The following is a 2,357-nucleotide window of genomic DNA, read 5'->3' on the forward strand; positions in this document are numbered from 1 at the left end:
AAGCATTGGTAAGTTTTGCAAATAAAGTTGGTAAGTTAGTACAAAAATTGATAATTTGCAAATCATAAAAAGAAGTTGGTAATTTTTAAAAAAGGTTGGTATGTTACCCCCAACAAGTTACTTGGAAAATGTCATTGTTTAATTTTCTTTTACCAATAATTATTAGATGCTTACAAACACTCATTGAAATTTATCAATATTGAAAAAAACTCTGTATTTTTGGGCACGGCAAATAGCATTCTGCGAACTTAATTTTCATTATTTCCTGTTGATCAAACTTTCGTTTATCTCCTTTTAATTGTTTGAACACAAGAACCAGGACATAAAGAACTGCTCAATAATCTCTTTGCTCCAGCTTTACGTTCAGCCTCCTGAGCCACACGGAGTGGAGCGCCATGTGAATCACGTCGAACGGTTTTGCCGGCCTATGCACCTCGAAGTGCCGCCGGACCTTCACCACCCGCTTCTGCAACTTCATGTACTTCTCGAATGGGATCGCCTGCAGAATCGTCTTGATGTCCTTTATTTTGTCCACCGGTATTCGAACCGAGAACTTGCTCCAATCGAGCACGTCACTGAACGGCAGCCAGTAATTGTCCTTAATGATCACCGGGACGCACTCCGCGTAGATCGCCTCCACAATCCTTGAGCTCGCAACTTCGAAACCGCTCGGGCACAGGCAGTACCTGCTCCTCCCCATCAGCTGAGTGTAGTTCTGTCCCTTGGGGAGATACTCGTGCACTTGGACGTCGGCGTCCTTGTCCTTCCAGTGCTCGAGCAAGAGCTCTCGGATGAAACCGTGGGCTCCACCGGCAAAAAAGGCGAGGATTGTGCGGTTGCGAGGGTCAAGACCTAAGCGAGGCGGGCCGAGCTCACCGTAGCTTAAAAAGATGTCAGCCATGGAGACGTCTCTCTTGGGTCGGAATCCTTCGGAGGTGTTGGCGTTGCAGAGGACTCTGATGAAGTTCTCGAAGAGCTCAGGGTCCGCTGATGAAACGTCAGGACCCTACACGAACATGAAAAAGGATCAAACAATTAACCAGAAGAAACAAGAAATAAATTGATATTGGAGGAAATAATATATTCTGTATTTTTTGAAAAGTATTGTAATTGATTTTGTCCACCATATCTTTCAGATGATTTAGTTAACACTTCTTACAGAGTGAAAGCCGGTACTTACATGCGTAAGTCATGAAACAGGAAAACAATTAGAATGCTATAAACAATAAATTGTATGAAAATGAAATGGAGTATCTTGATTCGAATCCTCGACATGTGCTCTGATATTATATGAAATTTTACGGGACCATCAACTATTTTACAAGTTTAAACTGTTAAGCGAATGCGCTATTTAATATTTTAAACAGTTTCACTTTGTTTAATTATAATGTTGACCAGTGTGAAATTGACTTTAACTTGCCTAAGCTTGCCAGTTACGATAAATACAATTTGACCTTGCTACAAAAACTTTTGTATAATATTTCATCAACTTGCCGACCTCAGATATAACTACACAAGTAAAACCAAATTAACTTCCTATTTTTGTTTTCTACTGAATCACTGGCATGTTGGACCGAACTGATCACATTATATAAATTATGTGATAACTATAATACTGGTGTTTTGTAAAACCCCAGTAGACTGGCTGATTCAATCACGGTTATTAGGCGGATTTGACAAGTTTAATCGAGCACTGAATATACCCATTCAATCTCCTGTACAATTTCGAAAACATTCTGGAGAGTAATTATGAAATATACTTACCCAATCATGACAAGAAAACATAAAATGATCTGAGCCCTCACTTCTGTTCCAATACTCGTGTCTATCCGCAACAACGCGAACATAATCACGCACGACCCTCTGTAATCTATCCCGCCTGTAGTCGTGGATGGAGAGGATCGGTTCGTACACGTAGTTGACGACATTGGTCACGCTGAAAGGGAGGAAGAAGGCATGCGCCTCGTCAGGATGGCGAGCCCTGAACGGGTTCCGCTTGTCCTCCATCTCGTCGATAAACTGTCCTTCAATGGCATATAGGTTGTTCACCGGCCCGTCATGGACCAAAGGATGGTCTCCTTCTCTATACGTCCATATCTTGAATCTCTTCATCATCTCCATGTGGCTCCTGCCCAGAATTAAGTCCAAAAAATGGAGAAGAAAGAAATAAGACTTTTGTGTTAGAACCAGTAAACTGTAATGTGTACAATCTCGAGTCAAATTAACGTGAGGTAATCTAAAGTTTGATTCCATGGCCTTTACAAAAACACATGCATACATGCACTGAACACAAACCTACCAAGATTGATATTAACACAAACCATGTGAAAAAACAAAAGAAACTCTGAACTTTAAGT

At 40.9% G+C, this 2,357-nt stretch overlaps 1 protein-coding gene across 1 annotated transcript; it reads right to left on the reverse strand.

Moving 5' to 3' along the window:
- Positions 1-334: 334 nt before the first annotated feature.
- Positions 335-2,128, reverse strand: LOC115684263 (probable glycosyltransferase At3g42180). The gene is made up of 2 exons (XM_030609004.2): positions 1,765-2,128; positions 335-1,006 (listed from the first exon to the last, which is right to left on the reverse strand). Exons 1-2 carry the CDS (start codon positions 2,119-2,121, stop codon positions 335-337), a joined length of 1,029 nt encoding a protein of 342 aa, XP_030464864.2. The 5' UTR covers positions 2,122-2,128.
- Positions 2,129-2,357: the final 229 nt, after the last annotated feature.

This window comes from Syzygium oleosum, unplaced genomic scaffold (assembly GCF_021117445.2).
Source record: "Syzygium oleosum isolate NSW1041296 unplaced genomic scaffold, Sole_v2.1 Sole_v2.44, whole genome shotgun sequence".
Classification (NCBI taxonomy): domain Eukaryota; kingdom Viridiplantae; phylum Streptophyta; class Magnoliopsida; order Myrtales; family Myrtaceae; genus Syzygium; species Syzygium oleosum.

Excerpts from the sequence above, each read along its gene's own strand:
- LOC115684263 (XM_030609004.2), bottom strand. The coding sequence starts at position 2,121 with ATGGAGATGATGAAGAGATTCAAGATATGGACGTATAGAGAAGGAGAC. Across the intron at positions 1,007-1,764 it reads TGTTTTCTTGTCATGATTGG|GGTCCTGACGTTTCATCAGC; the intron begins GTAAGTATATTT and ends ATGTTCGTGTAG.